General features: G+C 39.2%; 1 protein-coding gene across 4 annotated transcripts in view; it reads right to left on the bottom strand.

Moving 5' to 3' along the window:
• Positions 1–802: 802 nt before the first annotated feature.
• Positions 803–20,284, bottom strand: part of STRBP (spermatid perinuclear RNA binding protein) — a 57,897-nt gene continuing 38,415 nt past the window's right edge. For 2 of the 4 annotated variants that reach the window (XM_035555459.2, XM_050714550.1), the window contains exons 6-18: positions 18,736–18,830; positions 18,218–18,313; positions 17,352–17,463; positions 16,649–16,746; positions 16,114–16,225; positions 15,203–15,295; positions 14,189–14,388; positions 11,617–11,775; positions 9,360–9,494; positions 8,116–8,256; positions 6,285–6,408; positions 4,460–4,504; positions 803–1,767 (exon numbers count right to left, since the gene is read on the bottom strand). In XM_035555459.2, coding sequence (XP_035411352.1) covers positions 1,691–1,767; positions 4,460–4,504; positions 6,285–6,408; positions 8,116–8,256; positions 9,360–9,494; positions 11,617–11,775; positions 14,189–14,388; positions 15,203–15,295; positions 16,114–16,225; positions 16,649–16,746; positions 17,352–17,463; positions 18,218–18,313; positions 18,736–18,830 — 1,487 coding nt within the window. In that variant the 3' untranslated portion in view covers positions 803–1,690. The remainder of the gene's footprint in view (positions 1,768–4,459; positions 4,505–6,284; positions 6,409–8,115; positions 8,257–9,359; positions 9,495–11,616; positions 11,776–14,188; positions 14,389–15,202; positions 15,296–16,113; positions 16,226–16,648; positions 16,747–17,351; positions 17,464–18,217; positions 18,314–18,735; positions 18,831–20,284) is intronic. The other 2 variants (XM_035555460.2, XM_050714551.1) reach the window with 2 other exon arrangements.

The raw sequence follows: 20,284 nt of genomic DNA, 5'->3' as shown, positions 1-20,284 counted from the left end.
TCTAAGCATAAATATTAGTTTAACAGGTGCAGTTAATTCCAAGAAGAGCAGCTTGTTAAATAAGCTGCCCCTTATTATGCTGTTCTAATATTTCTTTCCCTGTAATGGGTGATGAAAGGAAGGAGGAACTTTACATGGCTTTAAGCACTGTTCTTACACCCCCTTCATAAATATAGCTCCCCCCTGCCTCGACAGCAAAATCTGTTGGAGAACAGAGTGTATAAAGGCAGTCTTGAAAAGAGCATGAACTAAAGCAAACCTCCTGAAAAGCAACTTGAAAGAGTAGAGAAATACAACCAGCAACGCTACTTATTTTGTGGGGGTGATACCTTAATAAAGACTACTTGAATCCCTCAGTAGAGCCCACAGCAGTTTTTCTGCAGAAGTCTAAAACACATGGAGCCAGCACGGAGCTGGGGCCTGTCCTGGAATTTGACAGGTGCACCCACTCCTTATCTGAAAAGAAATTCTTTTGGTTTGAGCACCAACTCTTAAGAAAAGTACTGGCCTATGGCTGAAGTGTGTCACTTTCCACAGCAGCACTCAACAAGAACTGGGACAATTAAATAGCAAGTTTTCATGGGGACCTTGTTGCTGCTTTAGATTCTTGTAAACGTAAGGGGAAAAAGGAGAACCCTTTGTTTTAATACAAGATTGACAACTAAAATGCTTTCTGCAAAAATGGTGAATGGAAAATCAAGGGTGGGCAGACAATCTTAAAAGTGAAGAAGGCCACAAGAACAAGTGCAATTTTTTATTTTTATTTTTTTTGGTGAAAAACAAAAGAAAGGAAAACAAGCAGCTTTTGAGCTCTAAAGAACAAGATTGTAACATTATTGACGTCCTTTCTCTGGGCAATACGGACTTAACTGTGTATCCCTGTAATTATATGAGCTCTTCTGTGGGAACTTCCTTTGTTTAATATGTATTTCACAGAATGTAACCTAATACAAAGAGACAGTCTAGGATTAATTCCCTTTGTTTTGTTTGTTTTTTCAGTATTCTGTGTACAAATGAAAAGCCTTCTTTGATGATTAAGACTCAAGTCACTGAGAGTTACAGGATGCTGATTTTAAAGATTCTGAGGAAACTCACATACTGATGCTTAGCTCTATAAAATAAAACAATATTTAACCCATATTTTACTAAGTTTATTACACACCATAATATTTACAAAGTTATATTTTAACTGAAGTTTCTATTTTTTTATTTTTATTTTTATAATTTTTTAAAGAACTATGCCCTGCATTAAATAACCCTACAACAAGTACAGGTCACTAACTGAATCTGTGTGACTGCATTAGGAAACAGGCAGTACTCTTGTGTTACAACAAAACAGTTTATTTGTGATCAGTGTTTTATATTCTATACATCCTTCACAAATTTAATTTTACATAATCGGATACTTCATTTAAAACGTAAGATTTAAGCTTCTAGTTCTTCCCTATAACAGAAGGCTGGTATAAGTTATTTGAAAATGAGGTAACATTTCACAGAACATTTTTTTCAAGTTTTAGAGAACTAAATTTGCATTTTGTTAAAATCAAAAAGTAGGAAAAAGATGTTTCTTTACAAATGAGTTTGCTCAAGTATGTGTTCAAAGAAAACAGGATAAAAAGGCTTTTTTTTCTTCTAACATTCTGCACTGTACTGTGTTGTTCAATCAATAGGAATTAGCTTCTGCCATTTGCTAAAAGAATGAGTAGTGGGGAACAGGATAAGTTGGGAATTTCATAACTGGTAACAGAACCATTCTCTTGGGTAAACCTACAGAGAGAAAAAAGGGAGAGGACTCCAAATAAGTTCAGTGATCCAAGAAAGTCAGATATGAGCTTACAGTAGTGTTCTCATTAACCTTTTCCAAATCAGTCAATGTGACTTTAGGGTACAGGGCCCCATAAACAGTAACACTTCAACACTTTGTACTATTTCAGACAGATGGTTAGCTTAAAGTTTGCTTTTATTTTTGTCCCAGTGTTTGTTAAAATTAAAGCAAGCAGTAGTCTCAAAAATAGAGTGTGTTTTGTTAAAAAGAGATTGGACTTGAAGCTACTTCATAATCTTTATGATAATTAATCTCTACTACCTTGTTCTGTGTTCGTATGTCACAGGCCAGTAACAATTGCAGATACTCTTGACAGGAACTGCTATGCATAAAAGAAAATTCATAGGGAAACTGTCCAGCAGTTTTGATAAGCATCCACATAGATCAGCCAAATAATCCAGCACCTACAGTAAATTTTGTATCTGCTGCTTTATTTTGCTTTTGCTATCCTGTATTGAAGTGGCAAATCTGGAAAGATTAATATTTGCCTGATTTCATGGTTATTACAGAGTTCTTGTGGCCTCACAAGCTTCTGCACAATTAAATGCTTTTTTTTTTTAATAATTCTTTCCTATTTAAATTCTAGTATTTATCCTATGTGTCCATTTAGAAATCACAAAGCAGCAACAGCAGGTATTCCAGAGCACCAGATGATCAAAGTGAAGTTTCCCAACATGCAACAGCTTACAAAGGCAAAGAGACATGTTTACCTTACAGCCAAAAAGCATTATCCCAGTACTTTGCATCACAATCATAAGACATTAAAAACAGAAACTCTTTATGTGAAAAATGGGGGCATTCAATTCCACAGTGTTTTGAAGTCAGTGATATGTCACATATACACAGTTAATTGATTAAAATCTAGCTCCCAAAATACGCATCATGAGAAAAAAAAACAAAGTAGGAGGAGTGAAGGAAGGCAAAAAAAGCTGTAAGTAAAATTCATGCTGCAGGAGCACTGATAACAGTTGTACCGTCTTCTTCAGCCACAAAAGGATTCATGTTACGTCACTGCAAGTCCCTGGCTTGTAAAAATACGCATATGCATATACCACTGATCTTGGTTATAGCCAGTCACTATAGCTTGGAAAGAACTAAAGAGGTTTTTTAAAAATCCATGCCATGAAGTAAACCATAAACTAAACTTCCTTTGATTTTTCCTTGAAAAACAAATAGCTATTCCTTCTATTTTCAGTAATACAACACAGAAGACAATGCAGAGCACACTCAGTAGGAAAGCACAGCTGTCAGCTGCCATTTTGTCAAAGCACTTGGCCGGTCAACAGGGCAGGATTTGCAGAACTAGTGAGGTTTGCTTATATTTTGAAGGGAGAATTCCCACTGTTAAGTGCAGCCCATTGGCCCATTGTACTTCCCCTCTCCACTGCAGGAGTACAGAATAGGGCCGGCTGGTCTTAGTCAAGCAAAGGGAATGTTTTCAATAAAGCAGCAGCATTCTGTTGTTTATAGCTCATACCTCTAAAAGAAAGTAATGAAATAAACATTTGAAAATATTTCTAACTTTTATAATGCTATCAGGGGAGTTGGTATTGCCCAAGCTATAAAAGCTATACAAATTAGAGAGGAATAAGTATTACAAATACTACAAAAGCTAGAAAATGAGTAGGAAATTGCAAGCTCAGTTTCCCATATGAAAAAACTGCAGGCTTTGAAACGTACTTATTGTCATTTGAGTAGCAGGATTTCCCTCCAGCCCTGTGACAGGAGAGGACGGTGGGATGGGTTCTGGTAGGCGCAGGTGTGTTTTTTTTTTTTGTGTGTGTGCCAGGACGTATCACTGACTCCAAACTGCTTTGCTCCCATTGCCACATAAACCTCATTCAAAGTAACCAAAAGGGCCGGTTAGAGGTAAATACACTTCGTTAGTCTAGCATAAAAAAAAAAGCAGGTGGGTAGGGAGAAGCTGAGGTAAGAAAAACCTTTCCATCATTGCTGATTTTTAGTTTATTTTACAGTCTTAACAAAACCAGTGCTTTGCCAGCCTAATTTCACTATGCTTCTTAGTAAAATCATTGTGGCAAATTACCGTATCCTAGCTTCCTTGCAGTCTAATCACCAGCGATATAAACTACACAAAATCATTCTGCTTGTCCCAAGCAGCAGTGGTTTAGCCTGCAGCAGGGGGAGCGGGGTGGGGCGGGGATGGGATTGTACGCACGTAGACTTTTACTGTATCAGAGATTATTTCACAGAGTTGACAGCACTAGGGGAGCTTGGTCCACAAGCCAATTAAACTTGTAGACAAACATTGCCAATTATTTGTAAAGCCATTTAGATAAATATTGCTCAGAGCTGCTGACATAGGCCCTTAGGTAGTCTTTGAATGGAGCACAGATTGGCTGTAAAAAGTAAGAAAACTACTTCAGTTTCAGTATGAAAGGGAACAGGCAATTAGAACAAGCGGTCCTTCCACAGATCAGGCAAAGCATAGGCAAAAAACTACTCCAACCAAAAAAGAACCACAAGGTTATGGCAAGGTGTTGTCGTCATGGTTTAAGAGCTTTAATCTCTAGTTTCTCCTGCAAACCCTAAACCAACTTGGACTGCCACATTTGGACTGGCACAATGGTTTCTGTATAATTTCTACTTTGTTAATTACTGGGCTATACATACCGTAAGCTGGCGCAGCTGTACTATACCCATATGGTGCTCCATAGCCTGCAATATAAACAGATGGGGAATGGGTTTTCATTTCCTGTGATACCTGAAGACAATTGGTATTCGCTCACCAATACACAGGGACCCTTTCTGGTACACAAAGAAGGACCACGGAAAAACCAAACTCACATTAATGCACGTGAAAACTGCTGAAAACACTAAAATCCTTCTACACAGTGTCTTAACAAACAAGCTACCCAGTGACTTCCTTAAACCTCAGCTCTCGAGTCTGTAATGTCGGAGCACGGAGTTGGCATGATCCAGTCACACATCCCGTATTTGCTTATACTACCCCTGAAGTACAAATACAGTCTGATGCAGAGAACAGTCATCTTCCTCAACTTGCATTATAAAGAGGGGAATGCTAGGTGCCTGTGGCAGATACCACGTCATCAATAATCTGTGTAGGCCAAGACCAATAAAAGCTTAACAACTGCAATGACTTGGAAATTAAACCTGTTTCTGGAGTAATTCCATGCTGGCAAGGAGAATGCCCTTGACAGGTTAAAATGTCTCATAAATGACTCCTCAGGCAGCAAGACAGTTCCAAAAACAATGTTAACAGCTATTAAAAATGAATTACTGGTTTTTAGTATTTATAATTACATCAACATACAGGAACAATGAAGACATCATGCTGTTGACTGTGCCAGAAAGCAGGTCTACCAAACAACAGGGCTATGCTATTAGCATGTGTGAATGGACGAAGGGTATAATTAGAGCTCCTGCTATAATCTAAAAACTTGAGTATGAGTATACATACTACTTTTGGAAGCTATTGGGTTTGCTTTGACTAAGGGATCTCCAAGCATCTCATTCTTAAAAATTTGTGATTCATATTCAAAGTCAAAACAACGTCTAGACTCCCTTTACGTTACTTGCAAGCCTCAGATATGATGCAGAGTCACAAAAAAACAACGCACTTTGGAAAGTGAGGAGAAAGTTAACATTTCATTAAAAGTTTCTTGTCTGGGGATTGTAACAGCTTACACTCTGTACGTCTTTCATATCTGCTTGCAACCTACTGGTTAATAAAAATCATCACTATTTTGGACCAGCCACTAATAGTCGAGCACCTCAGCTCTTCAAGCTCAAATAGTTTTGCCTCTGATGGTTGCAGGTCTGCCCTGAGGAGTCAGCAGTGAAATAACCTGATTAGTAACTCACCTGCTGTGTACAGAAAGTACCACGTATGTGAACCACAAGGCCCTTGGATTTCAAAAGATCCTTTGCTACTCAGAACAATACAGCACGGATGATGAATTAACAGAGTATGAACACAAATTCTTTTACTTTTGTTTTTTTAGGCCAGCACAGAAGCTACTGATAGATATTGTGCTCGCATGCCCAATTCATGTGGAAAGTTTCTGGGATCACAGTGACTGCCAGTTCTATCCCTGCAAGGGCTTCTTGGGCAAGCCAATCCTACTGCTACAGTACACGTGACCCAAGAGACACCTGACCTAGGAAGAAAGTTTGGGAAATTGTTTGGCAGTCAACTACAAAGATGGATAATAGAATGATAAAGCCAGGAAAGCCATTATGGGGATAACTGTGTACTCGTGCCCTGTGCACATGGAGTTTTAAGTTGCAGACTTATAAAGGATAGGTACTGCCAGTTTTTCAGCTCTTTGATTTATTAAAACGCCCATGAATTCTCTCTTCTGCTTCATCTCAGATGACTGAAGCTGAAGAGGTCACTTGCATAGTTGACTGACAAATGGAATAGAGCACACCAGTAGTCAGAATTAAAGTATTAACTGTTATTGCCATGCCTTACCTGGTGTTATGTATCCAGTAGCAGCAGCTGCCCCAACAAATGCCCCTCGTGTTAAAGCACCTCTTCCTCTACCTCGAACAGCCTGGACTGCTGCCGAAACAGCTGTATTGACAACCCCTTTAGTCTGCTCAGAGTAATAAAAACAATAGCAATTCAGAAGGTTGAAGTGTTGCTGGAAATAAAAGGCCATCTGCATTAAATCACCACCTTTCCCAAATCTCTTTAAGAATGCTTGCTGCACAAGCCTTATTTAACATAGAGTACAAAATGGAGAAGTAATATTTAAAAAAAAAAGACTGACAGAAACCAAGTGAGTCCCTTCTGAGAGGAAAAGCTCTCTGTTCTCACTGACTGCATAGCACTCTGAATCCAAGAGCATGGTCACTTCACTCTGTCCTGGCAGTTAGCATATTCAGGCCATGTTTTATTTACTTCAGTTTTGGTTGCGTGGGCATGATCAAACATGAGTAGTTTCTGCCCTGTTCTCTGACGTGCCTCGCCGCTGTCTTTCCCACATCCTTACAAACTGCCTCTCCCTGATCTACAACGTGGTCTTTGCTTTTCTCCTACAACTCTGAATCCACAAATCTTCATCAGGGCCAGGACTTCACCACAAAAACAAAACCACCTCATGACAATGCTGGATTACTTCAGACCAGCTTCTTTTAGAACGCCACCTTCCTTTTCCATTGTGAAGAGTGAAAGAACTCAGAGCACAGCAAGGAGCTGCAGACGCTGGTGTTGCTCAGTGCATCAGAGCAGAGCTTTGCTGTACTACATACCCCCCGGCTACCTTCTGGAAACACAGTAAAATCAAGCATATCTAGATATTTCAAAGACAAGTTTGGCCATAAACACACAGAGAAAAAAAAAGTTAAAAAAAAAGATTTAAGTAAGTGCCAGAATCAGAAGTCATTCTCATACTTTAGCTGCCTGTGGAACATTGTCCTGTGAGGTACCATTTCTTCTGATCTACTAGACTTTCAACACAGTAATGGAAACTGAAATACTCCTAACCGAAAGTCTTAGTGAATTGAGGAGGTCTTAGTAATTACAGACAAAAATAGAGTTGACTTTTAATTTTTGTAAGTGTATTTTGGGATACATTCTGCTACTGTGAAGTAAGAAAATCCTAATTCTAACACATTTGCACAAAAGAGATCCAAATGGTAACCCTCAAGGTTTTTTTTCTTTTTTTCTGATAACAGTCCTCTGGAGAAGAACACTGTTGATAGTTTCTGCTCTGTTCAACCTTAAACTTAATAGACTTGAGAAATCATTGTGGCTATTAAACCTAATGGACAAGACCAAGCTTTTTATTACAGAAGCGTCCTGACTAAATAAAATGTCTCATTTGAAAAGTCTGGTGCAAAAATCTCAACTTACTCCAGAACATAGAGTTAATGCCTTTGCCAAGCTATAAATGATTTATTCTTTAAGTCTATGTATCTTAGATGATGGAGGAGCACAGTATGGCTCTGGCCTTATACGCAAGAGACTTCCATGTCATCAGTGAACCGTTGACCTCGTATTTCCTCTGGCTAATCACCACCTCTCTTTGTGCCTCGTTTTCTACTCTGTGTCCTCTAGGTTAAACCACTTAATAATAATAGGAAAATATTTTGTAGTAGCACTAGCACAATACAGTCCCAGCTATCATACTATACGGCTATACTACAACAATTACTATATAAGAATAAAAATAGAAACCTTACAGAGTGTGCACAAGACAAGAAACTGAAATTACTTGCTTTCTCTAGAAAGTCACGTCATAAAACCACTCAAGAGCTGTGATAACAGAGTAGTCCAAAAAGCAAGTAACAATTCTTACCTGAGGAAGAATCTTCTTCTTCTTGTTGTTTGCTGCATTAGGCCCAGAAAACAGTTTCTCAAGTGCAGCTAATGCAGCGCTTGCTTTTGCTACTTTCTTATTTGGACCTGCACCTCTGAACTTCTGGCCATCTACTTCTACCTGAAAATTAAGATATGAATTTATGTCTAGTATTTTATCCTTGGGAGTACCATGCTGCGCCTACTGGTCAGTGATGAGAGAGCCTCAGTAGTTAAAAAACAAAAAAACACTATTCCGTGTTTTATACGACAAATTTCTTTCTTCTGCTTCAAGAACATGAAGCTGATGAAGTGTATGCATGTGATCACATGAACCATTACATGACTGATAATAGGAACCTGGAAACTACAAGTACAATTAAAAGAGGACCAGTGTATCTATTTGATACTGAATTTAACCAGTATGCCTGAACTTCACAGAATCACAGAATGGCCGAGGCTGGAAGGGACCACTGAAGATCGTCTGATCCAACCTGCCTGCCGAGCAGGATCACCCAGAGCACGTTGCGCAGGATGGCATCCAAGTGGATTTTGAGTATCTCCAGAGAAGGAAACTCCACAATCTCTCTGGGCAGCCTGTTCCAGTGCTCTGTCACCCTCACAGTGAGGGCTTCTCAACAAATAAACGATACTGCTGGGAAACAGGGCGTTTCAGTCAAATTTTGAGGCCCCCTCATCTTTATCAGTGCCTCAAACAACAACACCTTTGCTTACACTATATATACACTATTTAACTGGAGCACTACACTACCTCATAACTCTTTCCAAGTTAACTGCTACTTCAGAGATAGCACAAGTAGATGAAGAAGACGCACAAGTTTAGCTTCTGTCACAGTCATACCAAATACCCCCCTAAGACTCCAACAGGAGATTCAAATTTTGAGGTTACCAAGCATATTTGCAAAATTTGCTGATCAGGTTTTTGTGTTTGTCAGGCTGTAGATCATCTACTTTTCTCCTACTTGTGACAAGACTTAATGTGGTTTGGGGCTGTCAGAATCCAGTTTTCTCATTTTTATTTTCCTACAGCATAAAAGACATTCCCTTCCCCAGTCTAATCATCACAGCTGTAATAACAGATACAAAAGCCTGAAAAACATCACTACAGCTGTGCGCTGCAAAAAGCAAAACACAAAAAATCTAAAATCATAGCAGCAAGAACCCCAAAGACTGAAGCATTGTTACTAAAACCACCTACCAACTCTACAAACTTGTTTCGCTCACCTCCATCACAAAGCGCTTGTCATGGCTTCCACCCGTCTCGGAGATGAGCTCATACTTCAGACCTCTTCTTTTTTCATTAAGCTCCATCACTGGGTTTTTGCCACTTGCTGTCAGTATGGGACCCTGAGTTCTTACCTAGAGACACATTTATGGTGTTGCTTTAGAGCCTTTATGTCTTCAAATGGCAAACATCTACAGCAGTACAGCTTACAGCATCAAATGGCCAGCCCCTTAGAGAAGGCCAGCATTATCACCGTGTCAAGCCTCCGCAACAGCTTGTTGTTCCTAGTACGTGCGCCTCACTAGACACTCCAGTAACAGACCTGTATCACAGATAACGCTGCCTTGGCTTCAGTATAACATGCTGCGCTAGAATACCAGACAAAGTCTCTTCTCTAGAGAATGGCAGGGGGACAAAAATACCATAAAAGAAGTTATACCCTGTGTTTCTGTCCAGAAGTGAGCCTGGTCTTCAGGGCCTGGTCTGGTGTCTACCCATCATCGAACATCTCACCAGCTGTGCTTGGAATTTCAACCCTGAGGTTTCCAAAGCTGAAGCCATGGTGTCAAGTTCCTTGACATCAAATGCTGATAAAGGGGAGACTGGCCTTCTCAACCTTGTGCACATCTCTGCTCCTCGATCTAATTATATCCTGGCACTACTGAGCTCTGACTGCAGAGCTCTCCACCCAGGTCACACGTTACAACAAATATATCTGCAACTGTTTGGGAAGCAAGGAAGGTAGAGCTAAGATCCAAGTGCACCAGCACATTGGCCTGCATTGTAGTGCATTCAGCTACAGATATTAACGGCAAGTCATTAATGAAGAAGGATGGATTAAGAATGCCAAATGTTCAAAAGCAATTTTTTATTTTGGATAAGGATCAGGAGTCCAGTACCAGGACGGGTCCTTTGAAAGTAAATCATCTCACGAGCATAAACATGGAAACCCAAAGTCAATGCAGCTTAGGAAATACCTTTGTCTTCTTAAAAGATTACCACTTCTGTGATGAAGTACTGTAAACGTTTATTGTAATGGAAAACTAACAGGTCAGTTTGTTGAGTATAAAATACCTCCACACACCTTTTTCCCTGGAAATACGTCATTGGACTAAAAACATGTAAACTGAGTCATCAGTAAATATGCACTGTCTGGAAAGAAAGTGACCTTCAGCTGAAGAAATTCATGTTTCAATATATTGACAAATACTTGAACTGAATGATTACTGGTTTCATAGTATAACCCCCCCCCCCCCCATTGTCTGAGAAAAGCATTACGACTAAAAATAAAGCAGAGATCTACAGTGGTTTATCTGTACAGCCTCGAGAGCTTGCCACAGAACAATCAGGCAGACAAATACATAAATAAAAGCTGTTACTCTGTTTTTACACAGAATAATTCTCTAAAATCCCTTATTTCAATTATGGAGATTGGTCAAGGAAATCAGAAAGAGAAGGGCAAAGGAGAAGATATCCAAGCACCTCTTCAAAATCTCCTGCTTTCTCAATTGTGAAAAGAAATACCAGAAATACTTTAAGAAAACATGCAAATAATGTACTACAGACCCATCCTAGCATGATTTCTGGGGACGTTCTGCCAAGACTGCTAAAGTTATTGGAATTTAGTCCTTTGAGGAATACCATATTTCTTACAACTTCAGTGAGGAAACAAGCACTGCATACTTCTTTGTAGCAACCGACTTCAGTCAGCTACAAGTGCTGAAGTTAACATAAATGATCCAATTTCAATGTAATCTTCAATGTGGCTTTTTCTAGGGCATTCAATATGCATAGAGGTATTAGGTTTTACATTTCTTAACATCGCTTGATGAATTGTTTTATTTTCATTGGTCTTCATGTGTATCCGTAAAATACTGTCTACAGAACTATACCTGTTTGACAAACCTATTACAAGAGAGAAAATACCAAAATTGCATTACCAAAGCCCAAAGGTAACAAACAAAAGATTATGCTGTCCCACTCCTAGGACTGGACCGTATGTGAGAAAAGTAGAAGAGACAACACCTGTCAAAGAGTTTATGGTCTTAAGAGCATAATATGGCTACTTCACCTTAAATTTTAGGAAAGGAGGCATAAAGATCAAGTTATTTGTGCACAGTGACAAAGCCTATGGAAGGTCTGAGACTCAGTTTCTCATCTGCTGCCATAAAGAAAACATCATCCTTTTCCAAGACAGGAAACAAAACAAAAACCCCACACCTCTCCATCACTTGTACTTTTCTATGCAATATTCACCTCTAGGGTAGTGGAGGTGTCAGATGTAGAATTTCCAGTATTATTGCTTGAGATTGAAGACACTGTTTCATTTTTGCCTTCAGTATCTGATTTTTCATCAGAACTCACACACTCGACATCCGCATCAAAACCAGTTGGATACCCCATTGCTTGTAAAACCTACAACAAAACCACATGAAATGAACTGTAAAATAGGTTAACGCTACCGAAATAAATATAAACAAATAGAGGGCTAATCACAACACAAAAGAATGGCCACCACACACTTAATAAAGGCAGATTGCTTAGAAAATGCATTTTCTCCTGTGTTGAAATGGAGAAAAGCACAGCAGCAATGGGGGAAATAGTCCTAGGTTTCCAAAAGTGGAATCAACACAAACAGAAATGTTTGTCTCAAAGACAGCAATTACTCATGAACATCATTCATCTTGATAATTCCATGCAAAATAATAGGGTAAAATTAAAAAGTTCATCCCCTCCATGGTACTGCTTAACAGTATGATAAGGAGATTGTTTTGCATACTTTTTCCTCTCTCTCTGTGTATATAGACAGATGAACAGACTGACTGCGGGGCAAACAGGACAATCAGTCTCATGAGAATCAAAGCACTACACTTCTAGAAGATGGCACTTCTGGAGCTTCCTAGAAAAGCGCAGTGACAGCTGGTCATGCAAAGTGTATCCCTGGAGCTACAGGGCTGACATCACCTTCCTTGTTTGCATCTTCCAGAACACGGGAGGGTAGATGCTTCCAAAGTGAGTGTACAGGGAACAAACTCAGGTATCCTGAGCCGAGCTGCGAGATGAGGGAGGGTCCAGCTGGCAAAGCAACAAACCACTCCATCTGCAGTAAGTTTTAGTGGAGCATGTCACAACTTCCTAGTTGTTGCTTCCAGCAGCTGTATGCCAAATGAAATTTTACTCTCCGATTAAGGTACTAATCAGTTCCTTCAAAAACATCCTCCGCTAGCAACATCAGCCTCTCCTTTAACCAGCTACCTAACCTAGCTGGACAGAGGTACCAGACACAGCCCCAGGGAATCTGAAACCAACCTGAAGCTCCCTTGAAAACACAGTCCCAAGAAGAAAGCCTGCAAAAATCACTGTTCAAACACTGAACTGAGAACTACAGATGCCATCCCAGACTCAGCTCCCATACAATTGCTGTGTATTTAGGTGAATTTTCAAGGCTTCTATGTTTTAAAAAAATCAGATCTGGAAACTGAAATGGTTACACTAAGCTCTCTTGTAAGTCTGGGAAAAAAGGCCCCAGATTTGCTCAGGGAAAAAAAAAATGTATCTACACACCATCCATTTGCCCTTGGCTTGAATTAGGGATGTTTTGAAATTCAACCCAGGATTTGTGTATGTGTAGACTGAGAGAACAGAGCTGGGTGTGTACCAGTGCAGATACGGCAGATACAGAGAGGTTCAATGGCAGAGAAGTTGCAGCTTTTCAGGGCAAGTTTTGTTAAAAAAAATAAAAAAATCTCTCTCTATATATAGATTTTTTTTTTCTCCTCCAAAACAACTGCAGGGAGTGAGGTAAAATAAAAGTATGAGGAAGAAGGTCTGGAAGGACACACATGCAGAGAGCTGCTTTTCCTGAGGAACAACACATTCCCTCAGATACTTCTGGACACTTTGAACTTGAAAGCACAAGGGACAATGGGATTTTCAAAACTGAAATCAAAAGAGAGCAGAAAGTTGCCAGATGAAGCTTCTAAAAAGGCAATTCTCCTTAAAAACACAAAACGAAGCACAGAATGACAGATGCGCTTGCTCCTATCATAAGTGCAGTTCTATTAGAAGAGGTTCTCTTTCACATGAAAAATCTGTAGGAAACTTTCCTTTCTTCCCAGAAACCCAGCAGGCTCGGTCTGCTTTAGCAGTCTGAACTGTCCTCTTGCCATACAACAAGGGTGTTCATGTTGGGCATTCCAGTCTATTACTGCTTAACAGACAAAAGCTCTGCCATGTACAGCACCTACAAGAAGCAACAGTAGGTTGACTAGCGGCTGCATGAGATTAGTCTTACTGAAAAACTGACTGGAGACCAGTCATTTACGTACAGCATTCATCCCAGTGCACAAAAGATACTCTTCAAACACTGAAGACAGGAAACAACTCCATGTTTCAAGGAGTTTCACAACCCAGGAATGGACAGACACAGAGAAGGAAGGGGAGAAAGAGGGAGCCACCAGCATGCTGTTTTCTAGCCAACAGGAGGAAGGAGGAGAACAGAACGAAACCAGCACGTACACCCCCCCAGTCCAGAACTTAAACACTGTGTTCAATCCCCTGGCACATGAGCTGACCTGCAGAGCCCTGGGACATTCTTCCTTCACATTTCCACATTGTCCCTCTCCACTAGTCTAAAAATATTGGTGCCCTTTGAACCTCTGAACCTCTGTTTCAAGTACACAGGTAGCACCTCAGCTTCATCCATTTTTAAAATTCAGTTTTAAAATTTTATTCATTATTGAGTTTTACTAGTATTACTAGTTCTAACCATATTTCACGCTCTATGTTCCAAGATCTGGGGTTAGCAGAGTATTTTAGGCTGCCTTACCTTCACTGCCACATGGAGCTTGGCTGTTTTCTTAGAAGGTCCTGATGCTTCATATGTCGTACCATCAACATCTACAGACATTGTGAAGACTGGGGCATGGACTGGACCAGACTGTGACAGCAGCTTATACTGAAGCCCTGGCCTGATTTGGTTCAGCCTCATCAGAGCATTCATGAGATCTATTGCTTTACTATCTAGTACTAGTACAAGATAGTGGGGAAGGAGGGGGAGAAGGGGGGAAAAAAAAGGGTGAGGGGAGATGAACAAAACAAGATGAACAGAAAAATGAAACAGTTTGCATTTAAGAGTTTTCTGTCTGTATAAAGGAGCAAAACAACCCCTCAGCCTCTCAAAGATTGAGGATAATCATGACACTGTTAAGTCTGTAATAAGCCATTCCACTTTTGGGTAACTATAATTACCCATCTTTTAATATCGTTAGCACAATTCTTTTGCAGCTACCTGTATTTTTCCTGGTTGCTATAAGAGTAACAAGTTTCATAGGTAGTGAAGAACCAGACATAGAATTGGCACCAATGCAGCATAATCAAAACAGCCTCTGGAATTGATGGGATCCCAGAAATGCTGAGACTTTTAGTCTGTGCATTTTCAGCGTCATTGTTTTGTAGATTAAGCATTTTATTTTTCTTGAGAAGGGAAGAGTGCAAAAAAGGCGTATCTTCACACAGCAAAATCACTGCAGTATTTGGTGGAAAATACTGGTAGAGGACAGTAATCAATAAAATACCTCAGTTGCTTGGGCAACTTAAATTTTCATATGACCTGACAAGCAATCCTATTTAGAGTGCAAATCATTCAGTTAGTAAAACATGTCAGGGGAAATTCAGATGCCCAGTAAGAAATGTATATTCTCAATGTGGGACAAGAGAGGCGCCATTTCTTGTTCCAAAGACTTCCTCACATGCTATTCCACACCAACAGCGAGAAGCTTTTAAGCCAGCTCCCACTGTACAATGGTCCTTTGAAAAGAGAATGGAGAAGCGTTGCACTTACTTTTCCTCAGATTACGCTTCATCTTTTTATTTGGATCTTTCTCATCCCCAACACCATCTTCAAATGGTCTCTTGAGAGCAGATGAACCTGTACCTAGAGTATAAATTTCCTTGTAATATGAATAAACTATTAGAAAAACAAAATTCCACAGCAGGAATCTGATTAGTCCCATACTGTTCTTTCCACATTTATTACTATGAAAAGAACTCAACCTTCAGTCAAAGCTTTCTTACTGTTACATGTAAACCATTAATAGCTTATTACTCATTGCACCAGGCCATGCAAGATGTCTGTTTCCAATAGTATGTGTATTTGTTTGCTTTATATTTAGTCTATGGCAAGAACTGTAATAATTTTGTTTTTCCAAAAAAGAAATACATGGAAAGTTTTTTGTTAGATGTATACTATTTTTTAGGAAAAACGTGAGTAATTCTCATTATGGACATTCATTATACGCTTTTTGACCAGTCTGAAGTCTCTCCTTCCCCAGCACAAGAATCGTAAATATTAACTTTACTCTTCAGACCCCAAAAGGATTTGTGCTTTAGAAAAAGTCATCAGCTATTCCCTAACTGCTTCTCTGTTGGTACTTCTGGAAAACAGAACATTCAGATTTTCTCCTAACAATAAAATACGTATATTAAAAGCAACAAACCAAGCCACCAAAAAAGAATCCAAACAGCAAACCAACCAACCAGAACAAAACAAGCCAAACAACTAAAACAAACCAACCAACCAACAACAGCAAAAAAACAAACAACAAACCAAGTAAAAAAAAAACAAAACAAAACATTTGACAAAGAAAAATCTTCACTGTACATTCATAGCATGGAACTCAGGAATTTCACTTGTTCTATATTAATCCCTAGTTTACTTCCAAATTAGTGATTTTTAGAGCATACAATACCTACCTTCTTTGTCAGTTACTGACCAGGAATATTTCTGAAATGACTTATTTGATGGGAGGGGATCCATTTCCAAAACCTTATAGATCTGACCAAAGGCTGATAATCTGAGGGCATGCTATAAAATGACAGTAGAAATACAAGTTACATCACAATGCTATTTTATCTGAGTTGTCTAAGTTTGCAGACACAAAGTCATTTCTTCCGTGAAAATGTTAATTTCTAGAAATTTAAAACACATCAATATCTGTAATATAAAGTGCAGGCCACATTGACAGGGAGCCTACCCAAGGACTCTGTGCCGTAAGCGCTTGAAGTAGGATGCAAATGGTGCACACACATTAGGCTGCCTTGTGTAAGGACTGTATTTCATTTGTATTTAACTCTTGCACTCAAAAAAATTTCATCTTTCCAGTGCAGGGCACTGTAAGAACCACCAGGACCACCATTAAAATAAGCCATCATACCAGAGAATAAATTAAATTAATTAGCTGAAATCTCGAGTATTATAGCACCTAGCTCCTCAGCGTGAGTTTTCTACCTGGGCACTGTGCGTAATGGCTTCTTTTTGCTGAACTGTCATATACGACAAAGCATCTGTTGGCTCCCGTTCACAGGGGTCATGCAGACCTGGGCCTCCTGGGAAGGAAAAAGGCAAAACAGATTATTGAGAGTAAACACAAAGCAACGTGAAAAAAGGGAGTAATGAATATTCTAACAGGTAGCCTTCATCTTCAGCAGAGTGGGAAGAGCACCTTTCCCAATAAGGGATTCAAATACTATCCAAAGCAAGCTAACCCATGAAGCAAGAGGCCACAGAACTTATCAGTGTGAACACCGCACGTGTACAACAATGTGAATTAAAAGCAGGAGGTTTAAAAAGAAATAATAATAATAATAATGTTTTGGGTAGATATACTGATTTCAGTAAATCTAAATGAAGTAGCTAGTCGTTAGGTCCAGATTTGTTTGCAACCCCTTAATAAGATAGAGGTTAATTTATAAACAAACCTAACATTCCCCATGAACTCCTAACTGTGTTGGAAGTACTTCATTCAGTTTGACCATGCAACTTCCTTTCATCTTTCAGTTTTAAATAAGCCATATTCATTCAGCTGCATTGCAGGTGGGATGCAATGTGGGATGCGGGTGTTTTTCATCTAATCATACAGCAGCATACTTTTAAATCGGTCTGGGCTGCCCGATCAACATTCTGTATTCCTGAGGTTAATCTGGCCCCTTACCAGGAAGCAGAATTCCAGATGCCAAACACTCCATCACTCGTCGTAATGCTTCCCCAGCGCCCAAAGGTCTATTACAAGTACCTATAGATTTTTCACATATAAGCTCGAGTGGCTAGAAGACATTAAATTATGATTAGTATGGACACAAGGGTAACTATAACTGCAGTTAAATATGGAGAGGTAGAGGGGAAGAATATTCACATCAGCTTACTTCAACTTTAATCCACTACAGGTCTAACTGACAGAGGCTGCCATCTCAGAGGACAGTTCATGGCATGTATATTTGTTCCCTGCTCTGAGTCACCTTTTAGGAAACCAACTGCTCTCCATTAACTGCACTGGAAGTCTAAAAGGAGAAGCCTTCTACAGCCAAATCATGTGAATATTCTCCTCCTGTCAAAGGGATATCAGTTCTACATCAGAGAAAACGCTGCCTCTGCTGACCTCCGAAGCGTTCCTCTCTGGACACACAGAGCATTTTGCCTTCCCCAGACCTGCTAACACGAAGTGGCTGCTCTGATAGGACCAGCTCTGTCATGGTAGCAGGAGACTTGAAAAACTGAGGTTGGAAGCAACAAGTGGGATTCTACTGATAATCCATGAGGACATGCAAGGCCCCACAATGTCACGCCTCTTCCCATGCTATCAGTACATCTTACAGACTGAATAAGACTCATTCTCTTTCCTTCTGGTAAGCACTTCTCTACACAGCTAGCAGTTAGTGGGGAGCGGGGAGAAAAGAGGGGGGAGGCAGGTTAAAGGGAGGAGTGTCATACAATGCACTGCTTCCCCCACTCCAAACACCGCTACAATCCGTAGAAAATTTAAGATCTGACCAGGCTGCCTTCAGCTCTTTCTGTACTTACCCATCCTTTCAGTGGTGCCCATGTGGGGACTCTGTTGCACAAATCCCGTAGAATACGAAGCACAATTACACATGATTTTAGTCCATTTGCCCTGGCCTAAAACAAACAAAAGGGTTCCAATATACCTGCAAAGACCTGGCCTTCAATTTTGCCTTTTTTTTTTTTTTAAAAAGAAGAGCACAGAGTCCTGTGATAGATTTTTTTTTACAATAGCTATTTAATACTTAATCAGCTTCATGCAAAAGAACAGTTATATTAAGTAAAATATTTCAACTTATAGAGAGACAAAGAAAAGGAAGCAAAATATCAAGATTGCTCTTGTAGCCTCATGACAACTCTAGACCAGTTGGCTGTCTACCTGTCATGCCTGCCCCTTACACAGTACAACACTGAATTCGGAAATCTAGACCTTTGCTCTACTAGGGACTAATCAGAAGTTAAAGAGGCATTAAAATTAAATATCTGAAATTAAACCTCATAAGGCTACAGTAACAACAAGGTAAGAACGAATAGCCAACCTGAAACCATTTGGCGTGCCGCAGAGACGCCAAGGCCTCCAGGCATTTCTGCCTGTCCAATAAGTCCGGAGGATCTTTCATCGCAACATTATCTACTGGTAAAAATGGGATAAAAAGAGACAGATACAATTTGACCAAGGGGTTTCTGTCACAATACAAAAAGAGTGGCAGCATCTCAATGAGGTAATAAGACTCCCAGAATTTAAGTGCACTGTTACTTAATTTAAACAAGCCATTAAAGATAGTAAATGTGCACGTGTGCAACAGAAGCAAAGGCATTCACTCCTCATACAATAATAGTAATAATAAAGATGGCCACTGCTACAGACAATCTGGGATCTTATTAAAAATGTAGAACATTTCAGGGCAGAAAATAGCTTTATAGCACTTCTTTCATCGTTATTTTTCTTTCACTTCTTTGTGACTTCCAAGTGCAAAAAGTGACACAGAATTTCAGAGACATGCTTCTTTTGACAAGGGGAATATTTTCTTGAGGGACATAGAACATAAAGAAAAATTATAATAGGTAGAAACACTTTGAAGTTATTCCCATGCAATTGCTGAGAATTCAAAAAAAAATGAATACATTTGAAATATTTTTTCTTGAATAGTATTAGTCAATATAATTCAATGAAAGAAATAAATAAATGCTGAAAAAATTTAATCTTTCATATAATCAGGACATATGAAAGAATTTTGTTAACTACCAGATTATTAATATATTGAGATGTAGTCTCCACTTATATAAAGCTTCTCTTCCCAACAGCAAGCAAAATTGACAGATGAAATTCAAAGAAGGGTTTTAGAGACAAGACATCTTTTGTGGAGCTTTACACTCACCACCCTTCCCTTTTTTTGTTTTTATCCAGCACGCAACAAACTGCTTTTAGCAGTCACAAGCAATTCTGTAACGAGCGATATTATACAACAGTCCTTTCTTCACTGATTTTTATTTATTTTTTTCTTAAAATGTGTGATTAGCACTCAGATTCACTGGAAGCTATGTACAAATGACAGATTTTGCATATCAGAGTTCAGGTTACAGGGATGTTAGATTTTAGCCGACATGAGAAGAACATAGTGGAAGAGCTAAATGAATCCATGGCTCAACTAAAACCATGAATGTGTTATTTTTCTATGAATACACAATTATTCTTAATTTCAAAATAATTTGGAAAAAACTATCTTTTCATTATTCACAATGGACAACTCTGCAGGTTTCCAGAGAGATCCTTGAATGCGTCACTGAAATGCAGCATCCAGTCCAAAATCTATGCCAGATAAGCAAAATCCAGTACCCAGAAAGACATTTAAAATATCAGGTTGGTAGGAGAAAAAAGTAAAATCAGTTTGTATGTATAATTTATTAGTAACATCTCAATATACCTTTACATAGATTAATTTGGGTGGTATTGACTGCAAATGTAATTGCATCTTTAATGTTCAGTTACTCCACCTCCTATGCCGTTCACCAGGAAGGTTACTCTGGTAAAAGCACATTGTGTTACAATGGATAAAAGAACCCAAAGCAAAAAAAAGGAAGTGTAAA

The sequence above is a fragment of the Cygnus atratus genome, chromosome 19 (assembly GCF_013377495.2).
Source record: "Cygnus atratus isolate AKBS03 ecotype Queensland, Australia chromosome 19, CAtr_DNAZoo_HiC_assembly, whole genome shotgun sequence".
Taxonomy (NCBI): domain Eukaryota; kingdom Metazoa; phylum Chordata; class Aves; order Anseriformes; family Anatidae; genus Cygnus; species Cygnus atratus.
This window is presented reverse-complemented; position numbering and strand designations above follow the sequence as displayed.